Source organism: Panulirus ornatus, chromosome 50 (assembly GCF_036320965.1).
Source record: "Panulirus ornatus isolate Po-2019 chromosome 50, ASM3632096v1, whole genome shotgun sequence".
NCBI lineage: Eukaryota > Metazoa > Arthropoda > Malacostraca > Decapoda > Palinuridae > Panulirus > Panulirus ornatus.
In genome coordinates, this window is record NC_092273.1 from 24,533,798 (window position 1) to 24,559,512 (window position 25,715).

The following is a 25,715-nucleotide window of genomic DNA, read 5'->3' on the forward strand; positions in this document are numbered from 1 at the left end:
GTGTTTGAGTGAACTTCTCAGTTCTAGAATGCACTTCTCAGTTCTAGAGTGCACTTCTCAGTGTTTGAGTGAACTTCTCAGTTCTAGAGTGCACTTCTCAGTGTTTGAGTGAACTTCTCAGTTCTAGAATGCACTTCTCAGTTCTAGAGTGCACTTCTCAGTGTTTGAGTGAACTTCTCAGTTCTAGAATGCACTTCTCAGTTCTTGAGTGCACTCCTCAGTGTTTGAGTGAACTTCTCAGTTCTAGAGTGCACTTCTCAGTGTTTGAGTGCACTTCTCAGTTCTAGAATGCACTTCTCAGTTCTTGAGTGCACTCCTCAGTGTTTGAGTGAACTTCTCAGTTCTAGAATGCACTTCTCAGTTCTAGAGTGCACTTCTCAGTGTTTGAGTGCACTTCTCAGTTCTAGAATGCACTTCTCAGTTCTTGAGTGCACTCCTCAGTGTTTGAGTGAACTTCTCAGTTCTAGAGTGCACTTCTCAGTGTTTGAGTGAACTTCTCAGTTCTAGAATGCACTTCTCAGTTCTTGAGTGCACTCCTCAGTGTTTGAGTGAACTTCTCAGTTCTAGAGTGCACTTCTCAGTGTTTGAGTGCACTTCTCAGTTCTAGAATGCACTTCTCAGTTCTTGAGTGCACTCCTCAGTGTTTGAGTGTACTTCTCAGCTCTATAGTGCACTTCTCAGTGTTTGAATACACTTCTCAGTGTTTGAGTGCACTTCTCAGTTCTAGAGTGCACTTTTCAGTGTTTGAGTGTGCTACTCAGTGTTTGAGTGCACTTCTCAGTGTTTGAGTACACTTCTCAGTTCTAGAGTGCACTTCTCAGTGTCTGAGTGCACTTTCCAGTTTTTCAGTGCAATACTCAGTGTTTGAGTGCACTTCCTAGTGTTTGAGCGCACTTCTCAGTGTTTGAGTGCACTTCTCAGTGAGTGCATCTCAGTGTCTGAGTGCTATTCCCACGTCTTGAGTGCATTTCTGTACCAAGACAGCCCGGGCAATTGAATGCCCTGAACAAGGCCACGTATTTCACGTCATATGTACTTATATATATATATATATATATATATATATATATATATATATATATATATATATATATATATATATATATATATATATATATATTCCTATGATTCCACGGGGACCTTACTCTGCGCCACTGTCAGTGGCAGGGTAAGGATGGATTCATTTAGAATGAGAAATTCTTCGATGGGATTGAACTCCTGTGCTACAACCTCACCGGGAGTGAGGGATTCATTCGTGGCATCACCACAAGCGGGCTGAGTCCGGTAACTCCACCTCGGCATGGAGATGACATGGACAAGCTTAAAACAGTGGCTTAGAGACACATAGATGGTACTGGTGACTATAGGCAATCAAAGGATCTCGTGAGACTTCTGTAGGATCAACAGACGGCTGAGGAGTGTACTTGAAGGAACACGTCTCTCTCCGCTAACCCCTGGAGGTGATGAGAGTACCATAGAGAGATGAAGAGACAGTACAGAACGTAGAGGATTATGAACGTGCGTTAACGCGGGAGATAAGCGTATGTGTGTGTGTCTGTGTGTGTGTGTGTGTGTGTGTGGCGGGAGGAGGCCCCGCGCGAACGGTAACCTTAGCCGAAAGATTGGTCGGTTGCCAGAGGCGTCTGAAAATAGTGTTCGAGCGTGGTGCCTCTATATGCAGTGAAGTGCTCTTACCGGCGAGGGGTCGGGTCCGGCAGTCGCGCTTTGGGCTGTGTCCTGTGAGTGTGGTCGGCAGCCTTGTGGTGGGTCGTCTTCACTCAGCCTCAAAGGTGACGGTTTAACGACCTCCCTCCCTCCCTCCCTCCCTCCCTCTCCCTCCTTCCTCAGGTGTGTGACACGCCCACACACACACACACATGACACGCCCACACACACACACACACAGCCTGCGTGGTCGACCTGGATCACGAGAACTCGCAGAAGACGACGACTGGTCAGATCTGAGGGCGGGGGAGGGATAGATCCGCCTTCCTTAACCCTCAGATGACTGACCCTCCCTCACACACCACTCAGTCCACAGTGCTGCCCCGGCTTCTCCCGACACACACACACACACACACACACACACACACACACACACACACACACATTGGAATAACTGTTGAATCTTCTACGAAAACATTGTCTTAATGTGTTCTAGTATAATGACACTCATCTGAAATAACGTGTGTGTGTGTGTGTGTGTGTGTGTGTGTGTGTGTGTGTGGTGTGTGTGGTGTGTGTGTGTGTGTGTGTGTACACGGCTACATCGCAAGATGTGGTGGGTATTCACCCATGTGGTCAGAAACCATGGCAATGTTTTCCTCACACTTTAACTTGTTCCCGTAACCCAACAGATACCAAACCATCCAAGTAACCTTCCGGGTCCACATTTTCCTGAACTCAGTCAAGATGGCCTTAATCTCCAGCTTTGCTATCGCTGTTATTTCCATCCCAAGACTTATAGTAGTGATATCATGGGGAAATAATGCTTGGATATTATGCTAAACGGGTTTGTTAATTTGTTTGTCTTCCCTTGCCAGTGTGTAGTGATTAAGCGACTTTGCATAAGACCAGCTGTGTTTAAATTTCGTACAGATGCGTATCTGTGTCATGATCAATGATTCCTGGGATTATGTGATACTTTTAAACTTCTTTTGGTAAAATAAGCAACCTGACATTGTAGGGGTAGGGGTGTTGATGTACGTGGGGCCCTGTCCACCTCTCCTTTAACCCCCCCAACAGAAAAGACATATATATATATAAATTCACATACACAGTCACACTCGTACACATATATTTACCAATTATGATAATGATAATAATAATAATAATAACGATAGTAATAATAATAATAATAATAATAATAATAATAATAATGATAATGATAATAATAATAATGATAATAATGATAATAATAATAATAATAATGATAATAATGATAATAATGATAATAATAATAATAATAATAATAATAATGATAATAATGATAATAATAATAATAATAATAATAATAATAATAATAATGATAATAATGATAATAATAATAATAATAATAATAATAATAATAATAATAATAATAATGATAATAATAATAATGATAATAACTAATAATAATAATAATAACAAAGATTGATGATATCTATTTAAAGTTCTAATATTTTTGTTGTATTATGTTTATCCTCCGAGACATCTCATGTGTTGAAGGAAACCTTAGTAAAACCTCTGTAGAATTATGTCATTCCAAAGTTATAATTTCATGGTCATTTAGCAGCTGTTATGTCAGACAAGTTAGGTTAGTTAGTGAGACGCGTCTGGCTGGATTGGAATGAAGGTGTGATAGCAGCAGGCCACGACATTGTTGAAGAGGGATGATTGGTAAAAGTTCATCTGTGAAAAGGATGAGTGTGAGGTGGGGTTACATATACACATCGTAATGTTAGGGAAGAAGAGGTTAGAAACGCCTTTTGGAGACGATTTAGGGAGCTATAGAGGGTTCGGATCCAGAGCCAAGCTCTGTGTGTGACAGGTGATCTGAACTGATGGGTTTATAAGTGCTTGATGTGTATGGGGTTGTAAGTGCAATTGACAATGGTGAGTGAGTACGTAGGCCATGTGCATTGGTAAAGCATAAGTGTTGAAAACACATCATTCGGACGTAGATTATATACATAGATTAAAAATGGTACGGCAGAAAAAAGGCAAAGGAGTTGAAGAAACATGAGAATGATTAATATGATTGTGGTATCGGGGTACAAGTTGCATGGACTATGCATTGTCTGTGGTCTGGGAAAAAGCTGGTAGGATGGTCTTTATGAGGTATACATAGTCGTAATATGTAGCGTAGTACTTTGATATGGGTGGTATGGGAATGCATACAAGTCATAGTGCTTAGAAATCGAATTGAGAAAACTACTTTCATGAGATGAACAGCTCCGAGGATTCAAGATAGAATAAGATGAAGATGAGGCGAATTGAAAACAGTTAAAGAATACTCAGAGGGGCTGTCATTGAGGTGTGTCCGTCTAGCACTCATTGTATAGGTTGTGGAAGGAAAGGTACAACACGGTGGAATGAGGATTTCAGGAAGAAGGTGGAAGAGAATAAGAGTTTGGAAAGAGAAGCTGAATCTGGCAGAAAGTAATAGAAAATATAGAGCAAAGAATAAAGAACACAGAGTCTTGAATATGAAAGTTAAAGGTCATATGTGTGTGTGGACAATTGGGAAGTAGATGGTGAATTCGAAAGAAAGATAAATTGGAATTTAAAGAAGAATGAATTAACTGATCTGTGAAAAGGCGAGTATATGGTAATGACAGAGGAAGAAATAACTGAGAGATGAGGGAGAGTAATGTAAACTTCTGGGTTGGAGAGAGAGAGAGAGAGAGAGAGAGAGAGAGAGAGAGAGAGAGAGAGAGAGAGAGAGAGAGAGAGAGAGAGAGAGGAAAAAACTGGTATTAGACAAAAGCAGTAATTCTTCCAATGTATAAGGCATTAGGGAGCAAGAGTCAGTGTAAACAGTTAAAGCATTGCTAACATGGTGGTATTTTTAAGACAGATGGTGTGAGTAAAAAGTGTGAGTAAAAACGATTATTCGTGAGGAAGAATGAGGATGTGAAGGGGGAAGATGGTATGTGGAACAGCTTAGCTCTTTTACACAAGTATTAGAGACTGTTTTATGGAACATGAAGAGAGTGTATACAGTGTATTCATGGATATGAATAAACCTATATATGATGCGATAGAAGTAAAGCTCTCTGGGAAGTGAATAATGAGTGAATGATTTGAAATGAATATTGGCACTGCAACAGGGTTATGCATCGCTGTTCTTACATAATGTCTAAAGAGAGAGAGGAACATGCTTGATTGATGATAGATGAGGAAATGTATGACGTCGTGGATCAGGTCAGGTGAAAATAGAAGTGAAAATAGATAGATTGCTGAGTACAGTTGGGTCAGATGTGAATAGATAGTGTTGGGAAGGGGGGGGGGGGGACTGTATGTAGCTTAAAGAAATGACTACAGAAACTGAGGGTTGTACTCCTTTAAGTTATGATTGGGTTATGAATAATACATACCAGATGACAGGTTGCTCAAGATCATATATTATAACTGTATGATATAAGGTATAAGGAGGAGTAGAGATGGTAGTGACATGAGATGTTGGTGTAGTGAGATGGTGTGGGTAGGAGACGTTGCTGGCCACATGTTGGTGTGGTGAGATGGTGTGGGTAGGAGACGTTGCTGGCCAACACATGTTGGTGTGGTGAGATGGTGTGGGTAGGAGACGTTGCTGGCCACATGTTGATGTAGTGAGATGGTGTGGGTAGACGTTGCTGGTCGCATGTTGGTGTAGTGAGATGGTGTGGGTAGGAGACGTTGCTGGCCACATGTCGAAGCTGCATAGTAGAACAGGTCAGGAAGGTCGTGTTGAACACACTAACACACTGGGCGTTTGAACACACGAACACACTGGGCGTTTGAACACATCAACACACTGGGCGTTTGAACACATGAACACACTGGGCGTTTGAACACATCAACACACTGGGCGTTTGAACACATGAACACACTGGGCGTTTGAACACATCAACACACTGGGCGTTTGAACACATGAACACACTGGGCGTTTGACTGAAAGTGTGTATGAGCGATTTTTGAGAGGTTGCGTGTGTCAGACCAGTCCCTATGGAAATGCAAACTGACATAGATAGATAGATAGATAGATAGACAGAATGACAAGTAAATAGAGTGATAAATAGATAAACAGACTGATAGATGAATAGACAGACAGATACACAGATAGATAGATAGATAAATAGATAGATAGATAGATAGATAGATAGATAGATAGATAGATAGATAGATAGATAGATAGGTAGATGGAAAGATAGATAGATAGATAGATAAATAGATAGATAGATAGATAGATAGATAGATAGGGATGAATAGATAGATAGGTGAATAGGTAGATAGGTAAAAGGATAGATAGATAGATAGACAGATAGATAGGTAAATAGATAGATGAATAGATAGACAGACTGATGAATAGAGAGCCAGATAGATAGCCAGGTAAACTGATAGGTTTTCTCTCTCTCTGATGGGAAACTATTCCATTTCATTCCATGGTGCCTGATTACATGTCATGATGATTATAAACGGGTATGATATGTTTTTGCAGCTATGCTTCAGGGGACGGTGTCAACTGTTCCAGCTGGTAAGTTTTATATAAGTAGTGTCCCTCATACACATGTAGCCAGCAGAGGTATATATATACATCTATCTAGCTATCTCTCTCCCGGGGCCTTATCTATCTATGTACCTCCCTACCTCTCTCTCCCTCCCGGGTCCATAAATTACATGTGCGACTCCAACTTTAGCCAGAATAAACTGTAGTTTTGTATCTTATCATCAAACGTAATTTCTAGTCGTAATTTCTTACTTAGATTCACTTAGAATATGATGTTCATTACTTACGCCACTACATGATTTCTTTAGTGGTTTTTTACCCCTGGCGTTCTTTATGATAAAGAACTTGACCCCGGAGACACAATGACACTCTGAAAGGCCATTTATCATACAATATTTTCAATATTTTCAAAGTTATTACAATATTTTCAAAGTTCTTCGGTTGAACCCACTAAATTCGAGATAGTAGGGACTTTTTTGATATGCCAAGGGGCCCCCTCTAACGATAACTGACTTACGTAGTATCATAAATTTAATTAACGTAATATCATAAATACTTTCGTTAAGTTAAATCATTTATTCTCTTCTTTTTTTATACCGAAAATAACTCAGATCCATGGCCACCACTTTTCGTATTTGAGTAGATTTTCAATGGTTTCCAAAAAGATATGTTAGATTCTTGATACTTGCAAGTGTTTAAATCACCTTCCATTCAGTAACTTTTTACTCGCTAGTTATAGTGTCCCTTTAAGAGAAAAATACAATCTCTTAATATTCATTTAGGGATCAATATTTTTCTTGAGTTACCCATACGTCACCAAACAAAAGATATTGTGACGAACGCATCAGTAATAAAAGATATATAGGGATTCAAAATCGTTTCACAATGAAGTAAAACAATATATATACATATATATATATATATATACATAAAGCATACAAACCTCCAACAGCAAGGATCGAACCCGGGACCCCGACGTAGGAGGCGGGAGCGCTAACCATTAGGCTATGATCATCCCCTGAAATGGAAAACTACTATTTAAGTACTTCGTTAATCGAATACCCTACGAGAGACGACGAGTGGAGATTCTCCGTTGCTCGCCAACGTAAGACGAAGGGTATTCGATCATCTAAGTCATTGAATGGTCGTTTTCCTTTTAAGGGTTGAGTATAACCTAATGGTTAGCGCTCCCGTCTCCTACGCAGGGGTCCCGGGTTCGATCCTGGCTGTTGGAGGTTTGTATGATGTATGGAAGTGCGCGTTCATAGGCACTAATGTATATATATGTATATGTATGTATGTATATATATATATATATATATATATATATATATATATATATATATATATATATATATATATATATTAATAAGTCAATAAAGTCTTCGACTTATGCATGTAGCTGGACAAAAGAGGTCTTAACGACCCTTACCTCTAAATGGCCTTCAAGCCCAAACTACAGGGAGTCTTTTAAGGTCAGTGGTGGTCATGTGTGTGTCTGGACCTGTAGTTACCTCGTACTACCATCTTCAAACTGGTGGTTAACATTTGAAGGACTCGTTCTCTTAACGACTTTGGCATCCTAACGGCCATTAGCGCACTAAACCACCCAATCTGAAGCAATTTTGATCCTTATGTGTATATACAGGAAAGCTTATTATGGCAGTCGACCCTCAGGGTTGGCAAATGTAATCCAGCACGCGAAGTGAGCGGGAATTATCTTAGAATTACATTGAGTCCTCGGCCGACACACACACATACACACACACGAAAAAAAAAAAAAAGGAATTGATAATAATAACGGTTTATTTTTCTTGATGTACTCAAACAACCGCACCCCATTTTCTTTCATGTATAACCCATGGCTTGAGAGATCATCAATCAAAATGAGTATTACCTAATTACATTCTCAGGCCAGATTACATTTCAGAGTATAAAGTGACTTTTAGGAGAGAGTCAATTAAGAAAATTGAGATCTACTGGTCTGTCATCAGTCATACTACCAATTATGCATCAATACAGTGACCTCGTCTGCTTAAACACGTCCTCATTATGAGGTGGAACTGCGTAGCTCAACCTCATTCTGTCACACGTGCATTTTCAATGAGTAGTAGGAGGAGGGGTTGGGTCGACCTCACAGGCAACGCTTTATGAGTGGTCAGTTTTGATGAGTTCTAATGAGCCATAGTTACCTGTTCTGCTCTGTTTCCTCATAACTCTTTGTACAACGAAAGCAGACTCTGTGTACATACAGTAAAGAAAACTAGTTGTGTGTGTGTATATATATATATATATATATATATATATATATATATATATATATATATATATATATATATATATGCAGGTAAAAAACCTTGTGGTTTTTACCTGCATTTGATTTACACTCAATACTTGTGTACTATATGAATATATATATACATACATATATATATATATATATATATATATATATATATATATATATATATATATATATATATATATATATATACATTAGTTACATACTGACGTAGGGAACTATAGCATTAGAACAACACGTAGCTCATCCAAACCATACCTTAATTACCATCTCTTTCAAACCTGCTTTTCACTTTATCCCCATAGAAATCTTCAAGTAAATTGGAATACATTAGAACCATAGCATTGAGTTCTTGATTTGTATGTAAGATGGAATTTAATATCCTTATCATTTACTGATAATAATAATTGAGTACAGTTGCATGTCATACAAATTCAGGTTCACAGCATTTTTCCCCATATTTTCTTCCCCTTATGTCATAATTATATGCATTGACATTTTTGGGTTTTTTTCCCCCCCTTTTTTTCCCCCCGGCCTTCTCAAAAAAGGAATAGAGGAATGCATATCCCCTGGTAAGGATAGGCACATTGTACCTATGCCTGTGTGGCATTTGCTTCGTCCACACTCTCTCTGGTCCACTGGTGTGGAGGGGACGTGTTGTCCCCACACTCTGGTCCACTGGTGTGGAGGGGACCTGTTGTCCCCACACTCTCTCTGGTCCACTGGTGTGGAGGGGACGCGTTGTCCCCACACTCTGGTCCACTGGTGTGGAGGGGACGTGTTGTCCCCACACTCTGGTCCACTGGTGTGGAGGGGACGTGTTGTCCTCACACTCTCTCTGGTCCACTGGTGTGGAGGGGACGTGTTGTCCCCACACTCTGGTCCACTGGTGTGGAGGGGACGTGTTGTCCCCACACTCTGGTCCACTGGTGTGGAGGGGACTTGTTGTCCCCACACCCTCTCTGGTCCACTGGTGTGGAGGGGACCTGTTGTCCCCACACCCTCTCTGGTCCACTGGTGTGGAGGGGACCTGTTGTCCCCACACTCTCTCTGGTCCACTGGTGTGGAGGGGACGTGTTGTCCCCACACTCTGGTCCACTGGTGTGGAGGGGACCTGTTCTCTACGTCTACCAGTGTTCCGTGACTCTGTTCTTATCTCCAGTGTTATCAACTCGAAGTGTTGTGTTTCTGTGTTATCTTCAGTGTTATCAACTCGAAGTATGTGTGTGTGTCTCTTTTCTCTTCCCAAACATCTTGTGTCGTGTTAACCCACACCACACCCCCACAACCCCCCTACCCAGCGTCCAAGAGTACTGACACGCATCTCTCGCATCCCAATAAATGCATTATCAACTTTAATTCCTCATTAAACTCAGAACTTATTATCGTATGCCCCGGTCACCACCCTCGCTATCTTTTTTTTCTTTCATATTTAAGATCTCGTGGATGCCTTTACCCGCCCCCCCCCCATCACACACACTCTCTCTCTCTCTCTCTCTCTCTCTCTCTCTCTCTCTCTCTCTCTCTCTCTCTCTCTCTCTCTCTCTCTCTCTATCTCTATCTCTCTCTCTCTCGCACCTCATTATCCTAATTCCAACACCAACATATCTGCATAAGAATATCTTTTTTTTTGGATACGATCATATCTAAGGCACCATTTTCAGAACCCATCCCTTAACTCTCACTGTATTTCTCCTGTGCACTGCATCTTTATATATATATATATATATATATATATATATATATATATATATATATATATATATATATATATATATATATATATGTATATATACATATATATATATATATATATATATATATATATATATATATATATATATATATATATATATATATATATATGTATATATATAAATTCGATTGTTATTTTATAAAGTGTTCTAGATGGAAGCTTAATTCATTCTATAGATTATGTTAAATGTTCCTTCAACTATAAGAATGTGAATGAAAAGACAGCTGTGAATCGATCCCTTGTCGATAAGGCACTGAATGTCCTCATAAAGAATTCCATTCCTTATACAAATCTAAAGCCACTCTCTTCCCTATGTTACCTACCAATACCAATACGAAAACATAATGTTACTATTTGCACGGTTTTAAGGCATGTTTATATATATATTTGTATATAAATTATCCCTGGGGATAGGGGAGAAAGAATACTTCCCACGTATTCTCTGCGTGTCGTAGAAGGCGACTAAAAGGGAAGGGAGGGGGGGGGGGGGCCTGGAAATCCTCCCCTCTCGTTTTTAATTTTCCAAAAAAAGGAACAGAGAAGGGGGCCAAGTGAGGATATTCCCTCAAAGGCTCAGTCCTTTGTTCTGAACGCTACCTCGCTAACGCGGGAAATGGCGAATAGTGTGTGTGTGTGTATATATATATATCTATATATCTATATCTATATATATATATATATATATATATATATATATATATATATATATATATATATATATATATATACTTTTCGTTTGATATAATTGTTCGCCGTTGCCTGCGTTAATGAGGTAGGGCCAGGAACAGACAAAACAAAAAGAGCTTCATTTTCTCTTACATTCATCCTCTATTATGTGTAATGCACCAATGCCACAGCTCCTTATCCACAACCAGACCCCTACAGTTTTTCCCATTGACAGAACGTCGACCCTCGCATAGCATATCGCTCCATTTCGCTCTATCTCTGGCTCGCCTCCCACCCTCCTGTATTTTCAGGCCCCGATACTTCAAAGCATCTTTCACTCCATTCTACCACCTCCTATTTCGACTCCTCATCTTCGACCCCTTCCTATTGACACATATACCCTCCTAGTCAACCTCTCCTCACTCATCCTCTCTATATGTCCAAACCACAACAGCACACGATCTCCAGCTTTCTTACGCATACTCTTCTTGCTACCACACCCTCTCTCTCTCTCTCTCTCTCTCTCTCTCTCTCTCTCTCTCTCCTCTCTCTCTCTCTCTCTCTCTCTCTCTCTCTCTCTCTCTCTCTCTCTCACCCTATTAATATTTACTCGATCAATCCTCCTCGACCATTTTATTTCCAACACATCCCACCCTCTGCCTTACGTCTCCATCTATAACCCACGCCTCGCATCCACTCAACACCGTCGGGACTACCATACCATCCAACACACCCATCTTTTCCATTACAGAGAGTGACCTCTCTTTCCACACACTCCTCAATGAGCGTAGGCAGACCTTATCCGCCCCTCATTCACCCCATGGTTCTGTGCAGCTCCCATGGTTCGATTCTCTGCTATGCCCAACACCAGGTACCTAAACCACTCCCCTTCCTCCATACTTTCCCTGTTCAGACTCACTCCAGCTAAACTCTCTCTCTTTCTTTTTTCACTGTTGAATGTTAATAACTTTGCTTTTATTCACATTTAACACTCAAACATCCTCTCTCTCTCTCTCTCTCTCTCTCTCTCTCTCTCTCTCTCTCTCTCTCTCTCTCTCTCTCTCTCTCTCTCTCTCTCTCGCAAACTCAGAAACTACCTCCTGCAGATTCTGAATCGACACTGCTGCCAGAGACGCGTCATCAACACCCGGTATCTGACTCAACTCTCCGGTCCTCCCTCACTCCCACACCCAACAAACTGTATGGAGACGTGCTCCTCCCTCCCTCCCTCACCACGCCAACCATGAACAGATCAAACAGTCATGGTGACATCAACATCATCTGCAGACGACCTCCCTTCACTTGGAGCAATTCGCCATACTTTTGTCCTTACTCTCTTCGTAAAATCCTCACATTGTCCCTAATAACGTAGCTTGTAAGCACTGCTTCCTTCAGTACCTCCCATTCCTCACCCACTCCCCTCCTTCAATACCTCCCATTCCCCTGGTTTCGCATTCTCTCACTTTTTGCCATTCTACACTGAATATCTTGTGTCATCTCTTCACACAAGTCCCTTTTCCAAGTTCACTCACACTCACTTTCCTCTTCCCACCACTTTTCCTAAAGCCTCTACAAACTTTCACCCTCGCCTCCACTTTGTGCTGAACAGCTTGTGGAACTATGTGCTGTAAGTGATCTGGGGATACCATCTATCCCTCTCAGCACCTTCACATCCAAGAGTCTCTCCTTTGCACGCCTATCACCTCATACAAAATCCAGCGATGCCTGTATCATCCACTCACCCACGCATAGTTACGCATGCCCCTCTCTTCAAACGAGGTATTCCCAATGCCCAGTCCAATTCCAGCACATATATCCACACGCTGTTCACTACAGACTCACGCTGGGTACCCCATGTTCTCCAAATATGCTCCTCAACTGCTATATTACCCGCTCTCATATTCAGCTCACCCTTCACTAATCATTCATACAAATTTGCTAATGCACTCACTCAGCTGCTGCAATTCACTCGCCTCTCCTCCTTACTCCTCTTGTTACCAGGTGCTTTATCATACCAGTCTCATATATATATATATATATATATATATATATATATATATATATATATATATATATATATATATATATATATATATACATTCCTATGAGTCTACGGGGAAAATGAAACACGAAAAGTTCCCAGGTGCACTTTCGTGCAATAATCACATCATCAGGGGAGACACAAGAGAGAAATATAACAGTCAGTTGATATACATCGAAGAGACGAAGCTAGGACGCCATTTGGTAAACATGCTTTACCAAATGGCGTCCTAGCTTCGTCTCTTCGATGTATATCAACTGACTGTTATATTTCTCTCTTGTGTCTCCCCTGAGTGATGTGATTATTACACGAAAGTGCACCTGGGAACTTTTCGTGTTTCATTTTCCCCGTGGACTCATAGGAATATCTTGATCACGCGCAAAATTGTGATCCTTTCCAATATATATATATATATATATATATATATATATATATATATATATATATATATATATATATATATATATATATATATTTACCCCAAATATATTTTGATAATTATATATCAACTTTGCAATAAGGGCATGGTGAACAAGGAGGTTTGGTAAGAGACCATTGCACTGTCAATGAAATTTATATAATTATTGTTTGTTCATGTATTTTCTCTTGTGTTTTATTTGCACATTTGCAGCACTCCAACCAAATGGAATTTTTTTTCTTAATCCTATTTGATATATTTCTAATCTTTCGTGAAAATCTAGTTACGTTTGTATCTCTATATATATCAATTCGTATCTAAAAGTATCTATCTAGCTATCTTTTTATTTTCATGCACTTACAAAGCAGGAAGGAAGAATTCCCCATCATCTGGTAAGGTCGATCAAATTTGCATATATCATCTTTTTGATTTAGAAATTTGATGATCCTCTTAATCCTCACTTATCCACACTTTTTAATTCTAATTTTCTATGTCTTCTAAGTCCTTTAGATTACTGGCATTCTATTTAGATTATCTTTAGATACCCAATATATATATATATATATATATATATATATATATATATATATATATATATATATATATATATATATATATATATATATATCCTGCTTGCCCCCCCCCCCATCTGCACTCCCCAGTCAGCCATCTGCATTCCGTTTTCTTTATCATCTAGTAATTTATTACGCAATTTCTTATCTATCTCTGATTATGGATTTATTTTAGTCGTATTTTGGGATAGAACATGACATAGGTTGTTTACTTTCAGCGTAGTATAGGTGTGTGTGTGTGTGTGTGTGTGTGTGTGTGTGTGTGTGTGTGGATATGTGTGTCTGTATCGGTAATGAATAAGAATGATTCATATTTTCTTATGTTTACAAGAGTCAGAAAGAAAGAGTTCCTATTGAATATTTTCTTTTCTTACCATATATATATATATATATATATATATATATATATATATATATATATATATATATATATATATATATATATATATATATACCATATATATATATATATATATATATATATATATATATATATATATATATATATATATATATATATATATATATATATCCAAATGATTTTCTAGTATAGTCTATAAACATGATATACGATGCCGCATTTCTTGTGAATTTCTGACATCAAGTAATATACTGTTACGTACACCTAACATAAAAATTATCGTTACGTTTTTGTGTTAGACAATATGACACAACGGACGAAAGATTTTGACAAATGCTCCGCAATGTCTCCTTACAACGGTAGCTCTGTTTTCCTTATTAATGTATATTTCTCAATGTACGCAAACAAAGTATATAACGCAGAACATACTATTTTTCAATCATATTTAATATATGTTATATATTTTTCATTTCGAGAGTAATTACCATAAAGAACAACGAACATAATTATTAAGAAATGCGTCTCGTATTCCCGCTTTAACATCCTTACCAAGAGACGGGAGTGATAGTGTTCATTTTGAAAGCCATCGGACCCAACCTGACAAGATAACTTTTTTTGTCAGCTGTACATACGTCAGATCCACCTGACAAGATAATTTTTTGGTCAGCTGTTCATACATCTCGAGAATTTGGGAAATACTCGTGCTATTTCTTCCTGGGGAAGGAGGGTGTTAAAAGTATCTCGTAGACAACGTCACAGACGCATGAATCATACGCATATATATATATATATATATATATATATATATATATATATATATATATATATATATATATATATATATGTATATTCCTATGAGTCCACGGGGAAATGAAACACGATAAATTCCCAAGTGCACTTTCGTGTAATAATCACATCATCAGGGGATATACAAAAAGAAAATATAAATCAGTTGATATACAACGAAGAGACGTAGCTAGGACGCCATTTGGTAAACAAGTGACCTCATAGGTATATACTTGATCACGCGCAAAATTGTAATCCTTTCCAATATATATATATATTGAAGGGCGCAAATGGGGAGGTGATAACAAGTAGTGGTGATGTGAGAAGGAGATGGAGTGAGTATTTTGAAGGTTTGTTAAATGTGTTTGATGATAGAGTGGCAGATATAGGGTGTTTTGGTCGAGGTGGTGTGCAAAGTGGGGTTAGGATAAATGATTTGGTAAACAGAGAAGAGGTAGTAAAAGCTTTGCGGAAGATGAAAGCCGGCAAGGCAGCAGGTTTGGATGGTATTGCAGTGGAATTTATTAAAAAAGGGGGTGACTGTATTATTGACTGGTTGGTAAGGATATTTAATGTATGTATGACTCATGGTGAGGTGCCTGAGGATTTGCCATTGTACAAAGGCAAAGGGGATAAGAGTGAGTGCTCAAATTACAGAGGTATAAGTTTGTTGAGTATTCATGGTAAATCATATGGGAGGGTATTGACTGAGAGGGTGAAGGCATGTACAGAGCATCAGATTGGGGAAGAGCAGTGTGGTTTCAGAAGTGGTAGAGGATGTGTGGATCAGGTGTTTGCTTTGAAAAATGTATGTGAGAAATACTTAGAAAAGCAAATGGATTTGTATGTAGCATTTATGGATCTGGAGAAGGCATATGATAGAGTTGATAGAGATGCTCTGTGGAAGGTATTAAGAATATATGGTGTGGGAGGCAAGTTGTTAGAAGCAGTGAAAAGTTTTTATCGAGGATGTAAGGCATGTGTACGTGTAGGAAGAGAGGAAAGTGATTGGTTCTCAGTGAATGTAGGTTTGCGGCAGGGGTGTGTGATGTCTCCATGGTTGTTTAATTTGTTTATGGATGGGGTTGTTAGGGAGGTGAATGCAAGAGTTTTGGAAAGAGGGGCAAGTATGAAGTCTGTTGGGGATGAGAGAGCTTGGGAAGTGAGTCAGTTGTTGTTCGCTGATGATACAGCGCTGGTGGCTGATTCATGTGAGAATCTGCAGAAGCTGGTGACTGAGTTTGGTAAAGTGTGTGAAAGAAGAAAGTTAAGAGTAAATGTGAATAAGAGCAAGGTAATTAGGTACAGTAGGGTTAAGGGTCAAGTCAATTGGGAGGTAAGTCTGAATGGAGAAAAACTGGAGGAAGTGAAGTGTTTTAGATATCTGGGAGTGGATCTGGCAGCGGATGGAACCATGGAAGCGGAAGTGGATCATAGGGTGGGTGAGGGGGGCGAAAATCCTGGGAACCTTGAAGAATGTGTGGAAGTCGAGAACATTATCTCGGAAAGCAAAAATGGGTATGTTTGAAGGAATAGTGGTTCCAACAATGTTGTATGGTTGCGAGGCGTGGGCTGTGGATAGAGTTGTGCGCAGGAGGATGGATGTGCTGGAAATGAGATGTTTGAGGACAATGTGTGGTGTGAGGTGGTTTGATCGAGTAAGTAACGTAAGGGTAAGAGAGATGTGTGGAAATAAAAAGAGCGTGGTTGAGAGAGCAGAAGAGGGTGTTTTGAAATGGTTTGGGTACATGGAGAGAATGAGTGAGGAAAGATTGTCCAAGAGGATATATGTGTCGGAGGTGGAGGGAACGAGGAGAAGAGGGAGACCAAATTGGAGGTGGAAAGATGGAGTGAAAAAGATTTTGTGTGATCAGGGCCTGAACATGCAGGAGGGTGAAAGGAGGGCAAGGAATAGAGTGAATTGGATCGATGTGGTATACCGGGGTTGACGTGCTGTCAGTGGATTGAATCAGGGCATGTGAAGCGTCTGGGGTAACCATGGAAAGCTGTGTAGGTATGTATATTTGCGTGTGTGGACGTATGTATATACATGTGAATGGGGGTGGCTTGGGCCATTTCTTTCCTCTGTTTCCTTGCGCTACCTCGCAAACGCGGGAGACAGCGACAAAGCAAGAAAAAAGAAAAAAAAAAAAAAAAATATATATATATATATATATATATATATATATATATATATATATATATATATCTTTGTATAGACTAGATTACAATCAGTAGGATTATCATATACATTATCGTACAGAGTTAGAGAACGAATTTATATGGATACCCATCACATGAGTGACGATATAACAGCAATATTGACCTGCAAATAAGACGAAGAACGTTAAACTAGATTAATAACACTAGATAATGGTGTCATTATATGTACATAGCTATGTCACTGGGTGATGGAAATGATCACATCTTCTTCCAGGCCGACATCATGTGAGAATATTCACTAGTGAATATGTGATTTAGCAACATCATCACAACGTGTGTTTTTAAAGTAGATTTGGAATGGTCGTCTACCACCTAGTTTGGGCGTAGATGTCTGTAGCAGCTACCTGGGCAACAGTTTACTATCCTATGTTACGAAGTTTTTCTTTTAATACAGCTTAAGCTGTTTGAAACCAGCCTAGCATGATATATGTCCACGTTCTCGTACGCTCACAAAAGCTGCCCAGATCTATTCTGTTTGGTGTATGTGGTTTATGTACTCAACTCCTTCACCCTTGCACCAGTGCTATTTCACAGCACCACACAACACCACACCACACCGCACCACACCACACCACAACACACACACACCACACCGCACACCACATCACACCACACCACACCACACCGCACACCACATCACACCACACCACACCACACCACACCACACCACACCACACCACACCGCACACCACATCACACCACACCGCACACACACCACACCACACCACACCACACCACACCACACCACACCACACCACACACACCACACCACACCACACCACACCGCACCACACACACCACACCACACCACACCACACACACCACACCACACTACACCACACCGCACCACACACACCACACCACACCACACCACACCGCACCACACACACCACACCACACCACACCACACCACACCACACCGCACCACACCACACCACACCACACCACACCACACCACACCACACCACACCGCACCACACACACCACACCACACCACACCACACCGCACCACACACACCACACCACACCACACCACACCACACACACACCACACCACACCACACCACACCACACCGCAACGCACCATACACACATACACCACACCACACACCACACACACACCACACCACACCGCACCACACACCACACCACACCACACCACACCACACCACATCACACCACACCACATCACACCACACCGCACCACGTCACACCACATCACACCACACCGCACCACGTCACACCACACCAGACACACCGCACCATACCATACCACAGCGCACTGCACCACACCACATCACACCGCACTGCAACCACACCACACCACACCACACACTGGTATACCACCTCCGCTCTCAACCCCCACATTGGCACATAGTGTGATAACACTGTCTTTGTTATCTTGATCCTACGTATATCTTAGGTCACTATACGAACTGGCTATATCTTAGGTCACTATACGAGCTGGCTATATCTTAGGTCACTATACGAGCTGGCTATATCATACCCATCTATCGCTATATTGAGTCTATCCTGCCGACCCAATAGATACATTGGTAGTTGACCCCCTTCACCGTGTGGTCACGCCTGTATTGACCTTACATAACAACCTGTTGCTCATTTTTATACGTTTCTGTTGTATTTAGTGAAAATACAGTAAGAATAGATTAGAACCCATTTTTCTGTATTTTGTTTTGTACTGTCTATCAAGCAGTCCATCCCATATATTCACATAGTCTCGTATTTGATCTATCTATCATCTATCGAAATAAGGGGTTCTATACACAGCTTCCATAGTCTCGTATTTGATCTATCTATCATCTATCGAAATAGGGGGTTCTATACACGGCTACCATAGTCTCGTATTTGATCTATCTATCATCTATCGAAATAGGGGGTTCTATACACGGCTTCCATCACTTGATCTATCCATGATCTATCGAGACATCGTCCACTGGTCACTTCATCTCTTATAACCACACACTTCACCAGCTCTTAATCCTACACAGCATCTCCCTCAGAAACTCTTTATCGATCCTTCTTGTCTGTCTCCCCACCGTTAATCCCTCTTAGAAGGATCGAATTCTCCTTCTATATTCTTTTGGTATTAAGTATTGTACCATTTATCGGTTTTGACCCTCCACCCAACAAGTTACTTTTCCTATATAGACAGAGATTATCCCTAACGCAGACGCTCTCACAGTCAGCGAGTGACTGAACCCATCTGCTCAGAACTAGGGCCAATGATGTGTTGATATCAGCAAAAAAAAAAAAGGAATATCTCCCTTTTCCTCTTCCCATTTAAGACAGCTTATCTACGATTACAGAGACACTCTACTTGTGGTAGAGTTAGCTGAGGTTACCATGGGTGATGTAGCACATATATATATAGAATCCATATATTCATGTTCATGACAGTTACGAGAGTAGATCAATGAGAATGTGCTTATCTGTTGCGTCGCGATGGTAATATAGTGTGAGTAGGAGCATGTCAATGTAGGGTTGTGCTGTGGCTGCTTCGTCTTCTGTATAATGTGTGTGGATGCCTATATACATGGTAACCTGCTTTGTTACTGTATGTGGAAATGTATTGCTGGTAGTTTTGATGCGTTGTTGTAAGTGGAAGTGTATACTGTGGTAACGCCGTGAGTAGAAGAATGCTTGCTAGTAATTGTACAGGTAAATGGACGCCAGTCTGGATTTCCCAAAGATCGAGCGATGCCCAAATTTCTGTCATTTGTTCTCCATCATGTAGACAGCGATGTGATGTCATAAGAATGTCATGCATTTGCATAAATACTTTGTAAAATGATCTTTACATACGTTCCTTGCGGTAACCCAATGTCTTCCATAATCACTGCTTCTAAGGACGTTAAATGATAACTAATAGTTTGTAGATTATCTGGTAAATGGAGCTGGCTGGGGGTTGGGTGTAGTTATGAGGTCAAAACACAGACTAGAACCAACAGAAATAGGTATGATAAGGAAAGGGAGCTGTCGCCATGGATTCATATCACTGAAAATTCATATCCAACAAAACATTCAGACTCTTGAACGTGTGAGTATTCGAACTGTGGATATCCTGACTGTAGCTATCTATCTACCTGTGCGGAGCTTGAAGTACTGTCTATTTTGCTGAAGATGCACTTAGGAGAGGATGGTAGCATGGCAGGGTTTTGTGGTGATAACTGAGTCTTATTGTAATTAGCTTCCATAACTGTGATATAGAATGATTGGCTCACGTGTTCTCTATTGTAATATATGATTTTTTTTCCCTCTCTATCTTGTTCCACACCGAACAGAGGAACTCTCCCGTTTTGGTAACGTATCATATCCTTACCTCACTTACCCTTGAATAGTAGACCATTCCAGTAATATATGTTCAGCCAGTTTGTATCCCACATACTTGATTTAACTTTGCTGCTTGAATTATCATCATCTTTTAGAGATAAGAGCTATCGTAGAGAACCATTTGCATCTTCTTAACTGTTAAGTGTTTGAGTAATCCTTGCTTACTTTGTGTATGTGTGTGTGTGTGTGTGTGTGTGTGTGTGTGTGTGTGCAGAGCAGGAGAGAGGGAGTTTATCAACAGTAACACAGTGTTCTGACGAGGGAAGTCCCGCTGGTCGGTCGATCTACTGTCTGGTGCATTTAACAAAAGCCGAGGATGAGGGAGCGCGTATGACCCCGCTCCCTCCTGCCGAAGGCGAGGCCTTAGAAGGGGCTGACGCCGAGGACCATCCCGTCGAAACTCTGGACGCTGAAGGACACGTTGCTACTGACGAAGATCGTGGAGTAGATACACATGGAAATGTATTCTCAAAGGAGGGCCTTGGATCTTCGGGCCACAATGACGACTACGGTTATGAATATACCTACGAAGATCACTACTACTACCCTACGGATATTCACGGCACGAATATTCTTCTGGAGTACTTGGAACCCGAGGCCCAGCCTTCGTATCCAGCTCCACAGGACAATGGTGACGCTGGTCTGGGTGAGACTGGTGTGTTATGGGAGCATAATGCTACCACCATACCTGGCTACCATACGAGTGATGTTGATGAGGAAGATGATGCGACGAAGAGGGATGGGAGTGATGATGGGATGGGAGATGATGTTGAAGAGGAACGTACGTCTACACGTGATGGTAGATATGATGAAGATGTCAATACTACTATAGTAGATGATGGGGATGAGGTCTACCTCACCATAGAAGATGGTGGTGATGATGATGATGATGATGATGAATACTACTACGTTCCCATGGAAAATGATAGTGAAGATGACTGCAACTCTACGTTGGAGAGAAGTGATGATGATGATGATGAACATGAAGGCTATACGTCTGGGGGAAGCGATGACCATGAACAAGACACCGTCGCAACCTCATGGAGTCATGGTAGCCATGAACACGACATGAACACCGAAGACATGAATGCTGAGAGGGACGAGATGGTGGCCGGGGTCCTCAGCGGGCATGAGAATGGCAACTTCCAACGTGTGGATTGTGTTCGTGAACTGGTGCAGCATCCGACTGCAACGGGCCAGCGTAGTGAGAACGAAGGGGAGAACGAAGGAAATACAACTGCAGAAGGCACAGGAGGAGGAGGAGAGACAGTCGACTGTGACGTTCTCACAGTTGATGGAGGAGGAGGAGGAGCAGAGTCCTCTGGTGTGCCAACGGGAGGCCCCATCTCAGCACCAGGTACTGACGACGAAGGAACGCAGAGTGGAGAGGAAGCTAGTGGCCCAGACGTCTTCCGAGGGACGTCTGATACGAACGGCGTCGGCCAGGAAGACAAGGGGAAGAAGCTGGTAGGATCCTCGATAGATGACCACTCCGAGGATCAGCGCACAGGAGGAGGATTAGACAAGTCTAGTATTTCAGGGACTAGACCCGACCATCCTGTCGTTGTGGGAGATAACCTCGAACCAGAGCTTCCACGACCATCTGTCAACACAGACTTACCGAAGGAGGACGTGGATCTGGTGGTCGGTGGCCCAGCCTCTGCGGTAGAGTTCCCAGGGCAGTTGCCTGATGCCAAACCTGCTGATGTAAAGCTTTTCCTACCAGGTAACTCAGCCACTCTTAGCATATGCAAGATCCACTTCTCTGCTCAGAGAGTTACCACTGCATCATGGCATTCGTATCTTAATTCTAAGGCCATCTGATCCTTTTTTTAGTGACCTCTGAGGCTGATACAATTATACTCAGAGATGTGCCACTGCATTTTGCCGTACGATCCTTAATTCTAAGGGCATCTGATCCCTTTGTAGTCACATATAAGGCTGATACAATTATACTCAAAGAGATGCCACTGCATTTTGGCATACGATCCTTAATTCTAAGGACATCTGATCCCTTTTGTAGTGATCTATAATGATACAATTGTACTCAAAGAGATGCCACTGCATTTTGGCATACGATCCTTATTTCTAAGGACATTTGATCCCTTTTGTAGTGATCTATAATGATACAATTACACTCAAAGAGATGCCACTGCATTTTGCCATACGATCCTTAATTCTAAGGGCATCTGATCCTTTTGTAGTGATTGATAAGGCTGATACACTTATACTCAAAGAGATACCACTGCATTTTGGCATACGATCCTTCATTCTAAGGACATCTGATCCCTTTGTAGTCATATATATAAGGCTGATACAATTATACTCAAAGAGATGCCACTGCATTTTGGCATACGTAGCTTATTCCTAAGAGCACATAACCCTTTCTTAGCGTTATCTAAGGCTGATAAATGACCAAAAGACGTCTAAGAGGAGTGGAGGTGAATCTACCAAGAGGCTAATGATGTGTTTTTGCAAGTTAGTTTATTGATAAGTTTACAATGTATGTAGGACAAGCAGAGCTTAGAAAGCATTTAAGTTTGCCCTTATCTATTGCTGTTCTTGTACGTTCGTGAGGGGCCAGAACCTGGGAACATGACACTTATGAGGTACCAGCGCGTGGGGACCTTTCTTGGCACTTATGAGGGGCCAGAACCTGGGACGATGGCACTCGTGAGGGACCAGCACCTGGGACCATGGCACTCATGAGTTACCAACCTCTGGGACTCTTGTCACTCATGAATTACCAGCCTCTGGGACTCTTGTCACTCATGAGTTACCAAAACCTGGGGCCCTTGTCACTCACGAGGTAGCATCACCTGGGACCCTGGCACTCATGAGGTGCCAGCACCTAGGACCATGGCACTCATGAGTTACCAACACCTGGGACCATGACACTCATGAGTTACCAGCCTCTGGGACCCGTCACTCATGAGTTACCAACCTCTGAGACCCTTGTCACTCATGAGTTACCAACCTCTGGGACCCTTTTCACTCATGAGTTACCAATACCTGGGACCCTTGTCACTCATGAGTTACCAACCTCTGGGACCCTTGTCTTGCCTGTAACAGTCCAACCTGCCTGTACCATTACCATGTGAGGTTATGTTACAACCCCTCATGTTACACGCCACCGTAACTCTGAAATCATCGAAGCCCTCGTAACGCTGTCACTGAAGATTACTTTATTACTTTTGATTGCACTTTAGATACCTTTGATTGCACTTTAATTACCTTTGAATACACTTTGATTACCTTTGATTATATCTTTATTATCTTCAATTGCGCTTTGATTATCTTTTCATTACACGTTAATTACCTTTAATTGGAATCTAATTACCTTTGATTACACTTAAATTACCTTTGACTACACTTATATTACCTTTGATTACACTTTAATTACCTTTGATTACACTTTAAATACCCTTGATTACACTTAAATTACCTTTGACTAATTACCTTTGATTACTCTTAAATTACCTTTGATTAATTACCTTTATTACACTTTAATTACCTTTGATTGATCCCTGTTTAAGTCATAGGTACAGGCCAGACAGTGCAGGCGGTATGGAGTGAAGAACACTACGATCCAGTGAAGTAGGAAGTCCCTGTAGATTATATATATATCCCACAGTAGACATCCCCCGACATTTTATCCCAGTGGGACGTAAAGTCACTGTAGATTATGCATCCCATGGTAGACATCCCCCACATAGACTTAGTGTCCCAGGTCTTGCTAGAAATGTCATTTTATCCCAGTGAGGCTCAAAGGTAACTTAAAAGTAATTATCACTTTTCACTGACGTAATTTTTTTGATAGTGAGCTGGGATTCAGTGAAATTACCTTTCCAAAATCCCAGCGAAAGTAATTATATGGTAAGAATAAGCTTTCTAGAAACGCCATAGGCCATGCCACTGGTTTAGAAAACATTAGATAACACCATGCCCTTTAGATACCTACTACAATACGAAGCTCGGTTTCATAGGCACCATTTATCCCAGTTCTTAATGAGATGGATTAGTTAATGAGTCGAATCGTCATACTTTGGTATAAGAGCCTTGTGATGGCTATCTATCGAAGAAGACTTCATGTCGACTGACATCAGGTCAAACTACTTCAAATCTAAGCACTGCTGATCACCATAGCATGCCCTAGTTGTTCATCCCTGCGTTCAATACTTGCTGTGTGCATCCTTAACCCCCTACCCGAAGACAACCCCCTCAACCCCCAAAGAGACAGACCATAGTCAACCCCATTCCCTCACACTTGGAGTTCCAGGTTTACTCACTACACACACTAGTCCCAGGTCCCCCTCGTACCTTAGTAGCTGTTACGTTTACGTTTACACTAACCCAGATCCCTCTCGTAACTCAGTAGCTGTTACAGCTCACACTAACCCAGGTCCCCTCACGTCACTCAGTAGCTGTTACAACTCACACTAACCCAGGTCCCCCTCGTCACTCAGTAGCTGTTACAACTCACACCAACCCAGGTCCCCTCACGTCACTCAGTAGCTGTTACACTCACACTAACCCAGGTCCCCTCACGTCACTCAGTAGCTGTTACAACTCACACTAACCCAGGTCCCTCACGTAACTCAGTAGCTGTTACACTCACACTAACCCAGGTCCCTCACGTAACTCAGCAGCTAATCTAATGTGTGTTGTACCACAAATTATTGTTCGTACATCCAGTGTCCTTCAGTAGAAGCCATACACCTTCATACACGCCTAGGAATCTGAACCATAGCACACACACACACACACACACACACACACACACACACACACACATACCTATATTGTGTTTTAGCACTGTACTGGCTCATGTTTCCATCCCCTTCCCCTTATTGCATATCTACGCCATCCATCAACCTTGAACTCGTATGAGCATGACCTTCCCAAGAGCTGTGTTGAGGATGACCTCAACTGAGAACTTCATATATCTACGAGCATGTACGAGATTCTGTTGAAATGCATTTCCTCTTTTTTTTCTATATATCATACATAGTGCATAGTTAAGTACATACTCCTATGATGGCTACAGTT

The 25,715-nt window shown here is 41.2% G+C and overlaps 1 protein-coding gene across 1 annotated transcript in view; it reads left to right on the forward strand.

The window, feature by feature from the left end:
- Positions 1 to 25,715, forward strand: part of LOC139764428 (uncharacterized) — a 203,067-nt gene that overhangs the window by 149,333 nt on the left and 28,019 nt on the right. Inside the window, exons 26-29 of the mRNA XM_071690980.1 lie at positions 6,182 to 6,217; positions 9,041 to 9,064; positions 13,739 to 13,765; positions 20,618 to 20,635. Coding sequence (XP_071547081.1) covers positions 6,182 to 6,217; positions 9,041 to 9,064; positions 13,739 to 13,765; positions 20,618 to 20,635 — 105 coding nt within the window. The remainder of the gene's footprint in view (positions 1 to 6,181; positions 6,218 to 9,040; positions 9,065 to 13,738; positions 13,766 to 20,617; positions 20,636 to 25,715) is intronic.